The 4,517-nt window shown below is 37.5% G+C and overlaps 1 protein-coding gene across 1 annotated transcript in view; it reads left to right on the forward strand.

Annotated features, from left to right (window-relative positions):
- The window catches only part of LOC107710310 (fucolectin-6), a 7,779-nt gene extending 3,596 nt beyond the window's left edge, over nt 1-4,183 (forward strand). The window contains exons 2-5 of the mRNA XM_016515055.1: nt 2,140-2,422; nt 2,513-2,658; nt 2,741-3,065; nt 4,030-4,183. Of these exons, the coding sequence (XP_016370541.1) occupies nt 2,140-2,422; nt 2,513-2,658; nt 2,741-3,065; nt 4,030-4,183 (908 nt within the window). The remainder of the gene's footprint in view (nt 1-2,139; nt 2,423-2,512; nt 2,659-2,740; nt 3,066-4,029) is intronic.
- Nucleotides 4,184-4,517: the final 334 nt, after the last annotated feature.

The following is a 4,517-nucleotide window of genomic DNA, read 5'->3' on the forward strand; positions in this document are numbered from 1 at the left end:
GCTCGTTTTATCGCGTTTAACCACAGCTGTCGTCGTTTTTTTTGTCTGGCAGTGGCAGCAGATATGCGATCAAATTTCTAATTTGAGGCTGTATTACGTCGATTCTGGCACCCAACATCATAAGAAGATGATATTTTAAGCTCCTTATGTAGCCGAATCTGCTCTGGTTTGAATGGGCCGCCTCCAGTTTCCCCTTTGTTTTGCTGCCCCAGCTAGCGCTGTGACGTCGGCTGACCCTACTTACCTGTGGTTGGCCTGGCCATGCGTCACTCAGAAAACAACAGGCCAATCAGAAGAGAGGCTCATGAATATTAATTAGACAGGCCAAAATCGACCTGTTCTCAGCAGAGTTCCTTAGAAAGGAGCTGTAAAAAATATATTGAGATGGTTTTGGTACTTATACCGCAAATATATATTCTTAAGGACATCAAAACTTAAAATAAAACTCCAGAAAGGTGTAAAATATGTGACCTTTAATACAGCTCAGACATGTATTTTAGTCTAACTTCTAATTAGAAGTTTAGCAGACTTTTAGTTTTAACAATTATTAATTCTATTTCTGTTACGACTACTAACATACATTCAGAAGTTTGCTTTAAAGTGCAAAGTAGTCAAAATCAAAATGTAAATAAAGCTCTGTAAAAAGTTTGCCCCGAGCACCGCCCACAGTCCCAAACCCCCAGACATCGCGTCCATGCCATTGCTGAGCAACGACAACACGGAAACATGTCGAAAAGGTTAACTTTAACCACGAAACCAGATCGGCCGACCTGTAACGTTACACTCTCACTCAAAGGATGCACAATCTGACAGGATTGTTACTATGAGGTGAATCCCATCTAACGTGTATAGTAAAGACAAACTCACCGTGTCTATCTAGTCATTATGAAGATGTATATACATTTCAATTTAAGCAGGAAACTATTTTTACAGCTACATTATTGTTCCAGCCACAATTAATCACAACAATGTATATACAATTACAAATGATTATATATAAATCGTCAGTTTGTTGTTTAACACACATGCACAGACATTATTTCATACACGACATAATCGTGAGATGCAAGAAACATAGACATATGGCAAGAAATCTGTAGACGCGCCCATAACAACAAAAGACAATAATTTATTGAAACTTCCTTAGAAAGGAGCTGTAAAAAATATATGGAGATGGTTTTGGTACTTATACCGCAAATATATATTCTTAAGGACATCAAAACTTAAAATAAAACTCCAGAAAGGTGTAAAATATGTGACCTTTAATACAGCTCAGACATGTATTTTAGTCTAACTTCTAATTAGAAGTTTAGCAGACTTTTAGTTTTAACAATTATTAATTCTATTTCTGTTACGACTACTAACATACATTCAGAAGTTTGCTTTAAAGTGCAAAGTAGTCAAAATCAAAATGTAAATAAAGCTCTGTAAAAAGTTTGCTTTTCTTTGATACATTAGCTATCTTCACTTGAACACTTGGGCCAAATACAGGAAATAAGTCATAAGTAGACAAGTGGTCAATTGCAAAGTCAGCAAGTGTGCGTACTGGGACAGGCTCAGTGTAGTCCAATTTATGAACAAATGACTCTTATAAAACCAATGCTTTTTAGTGATTTAAAAACCAACAGGGCATACAATGTAGTCTGATTCACAAACACATGAATCTTGTGAGACAGTTCTTTTTAGTGAATCAAAACTATTCAGGGCAACCAGCCCAATTTATGAACAATGTCTCTTATGATGTAATTTACGAAAACATACTGAAAACTTTAATGAGGCAGACTATTTTAATGAACAGTTACAAACAGAAAAAACACTGTCCTGTCTGAAACACTGCCATGTGTATTTTACAGAGAGAAAATTTCTTGGATGCGCAAGTAAAGATGGCATTATAAGTCAAATCTTTCCAAATGAATCAGAATCATATCAGGAAATCTGTATTGATATTGTACCCTGCACTTTTGAGACTGAAGACAAATGTATTTATTTTATGACCAAATTATATAGAAATCTGTACTAAACCAAAAGGTCCACATACATTTCCTGCAGCCGAATCTATACAGAGAGTTTCTTGTAGTTTTTCATATATGTAATCCATTTATTTTCCATTAATATTCTCTGTTGTGCTAACATTTACAGGAAATGTTGCTTTGAAAGGTGTGGCCCATCAGTCTGTTGACTTGTTGAACAGAAACACGGCTTTCAAAGCTGTCGATGGAAACCGAGCAGCCAATTTAGCAAATGATTCCTGCACTTACATAACTGCAAAAAGTAACCCCTGGTGGAGAGTAACCCTGCAACAGCCGTACAAAATTGTCATGGTTTCCATCACCAACTGGGGCGACTGTTGTGCTGATAGGATCAGTGGAGCCGAGATTCGTATTGGGAATAGCCTTGTCAATGACGGCAACCAGAATCAGCTGTAAGAGACCTTGTTAAGCTGTTGCTATTGCTTTAATCATACTAAAAATAAATCCAGAATGTGAGATCACTCATCTGTATATTTCTTTAGGGTTGCAAGAGTGTATTCCATGCTGCCTGGGAAAACACGGAAATTCAAGTTCAGCCCCGTGGAGGGACAGTATGTTAATGTGCTCCTACCAGGAGTGGACCGCATTCTGACATTATGTGAAGTAGAGGTGTACGCAGTCTCTGAAGGTAAAGCGGTCACAAATATGATGTTTGTGTGAGTGAGTTTTACAGCACTGTCTATAACTTTTCATACTTCATTACATCTCAGACATGGTAGCATTAATACTGTCCAACCAGATCAACGTGGCACCAAATGGACGAGCCACCCAGTCCAGTGTGAATCGAGGTTCTACAGCGTGCCTGAGTCTTGCACAAAATGCCATTGATGGGAATCGCCAATATGACCTATTGAAAGGCTCTTGCACTCAAACAGACACTGAAAGTAATCCCTGGTGGAGAGTGGATCTTATGAAGACGTATACAATTGCATCAGTGGCTCTTACCAACCGCGGTGACTGCTGCTCTGAGCAACTCAACGGAGTGGTGATTCACATTGGAGATTCACTAGAGTCTGAGGGCCGTACAAACCCTGTGTAAGGAGTGCTATTATTTTCATAAAGACTTATTTTAATATTATTATTTAAGCAATATTGCATGAGCAAGTGTGCTGTGTGTTCAGACAAACACCATGTGATATTGCTTTAGTACAACTATTAAACAATTTTATATTGTAAACCTTAATATTGAGTTACTTTCATTTTAGACACATCGCCTGTTTTACACTTATTTAATGGCTCCAGGGACGATAGCTATAATGATAAATCTGAAGTTATTCGTTCTATCTAGAAATCGTTCTAAACTTAAAAGAATAGTGGAATCCACACCATAACTACTGCGATAACAGTACATAGGAATGATTTCATTGGAATCAATGAATTAACAGCCAATCAGAATCCACCTGAATCTTAAAGGCTTGTGCATTTCAAGCAGCAGACGACAAAACTACAGAACCCGTTTGATAAACAGAACAGTCTGTTGGTGTGGCACTACTATAGTTATTGTTATAACTCTTGTCCTTGGTGTGAACAGCCCTTGATGCAGTTTCATTTGCCAAATTAATATTTTGAACCAGTTGGCTGAACGAGTCAATGTCTCCAAGGGTCGAACAGGGTTTTTCGCCTTTGAAGAGCACTGCGAGAGGGTACCCCACTTGAAGGGTCATTCCAATTAAAGTGAGCAACTGAACCCATTTACAAAATGTCCTTCAAAAAGGCCATTAGTGAATGGTCACTTCAAGGAAGTAATTTCACCAGTTATGATCACGTGAACTAATCAGTTCTAGACGCTGAATTAATTTTTTATTTTTTTTTTTTATTTTTATACAGTCGGTGTATACACGCATTTTCATCACGTCTTAATATGTAGTTTAAATAAGACAACTCTTTTGAACAACCTAATTTTGAAGACAGAAAGTGTTGCATAAATACACAACATGTATGATTCTTAAGGCATAATTGTATTTCTACTCTCTCTTCCTTAACTCTCACTCTTATTCAGGTGTGTTAAAGTGTCCTTCATCCCTGCGGGAGGGACGGGGACGTTCAGGTGTGGCGGTGCACTTCAAGGCCGTTATGTGACTTTGACTCTTCCAGGGGAAAACAGGACTCTGAGCTTGTGTGAAGTGGAGGTGTTCGGGCTTCCAACAGAATAATATAGATAACGCCTTTTTTTCAGCAGGCAAATAACAACCCACCTAATTCCTATATGGCTTAATAATTTATGATCTGATAATATTTTTATAATTCCTGCCTACACCCTGTTTGTTATCTATACCTGTTACAGATATTTGCATGGGAAACAAAACCATTGTCTTAAATGCTCAGCGTAACATAAAAATAATGTCTTACTTTACTTCCAGTAAAATATATAAGCTAATATGAATGTTATGATATTTATATCAGCCTTTCTGAATAAAATTGTTCACACCAACCACTTGATGTCACTATTGCTTTGCCTTCACTTGAAGGAAATATTAAGCAACTTCT

Source organism: Sinocyclocheilus rhinocerous, unplaced genomic scaffold (genome assembly GCF_001515625.1).
Source record: "Sinocyclocheilus rhinocerous isolate Xijiao unplaced genomic scaffold, SAMN03320098_v1.1 scaffold897, whole genome shotgun sequence".
NCBI classification, from domain to species: Eukaryota; Metazoa; Chordata; class Actinopteri; order Cypriniformes; family Cyprinidae; genus Sinocyclocheilus; species Sinocyclocheilus rhinocerous.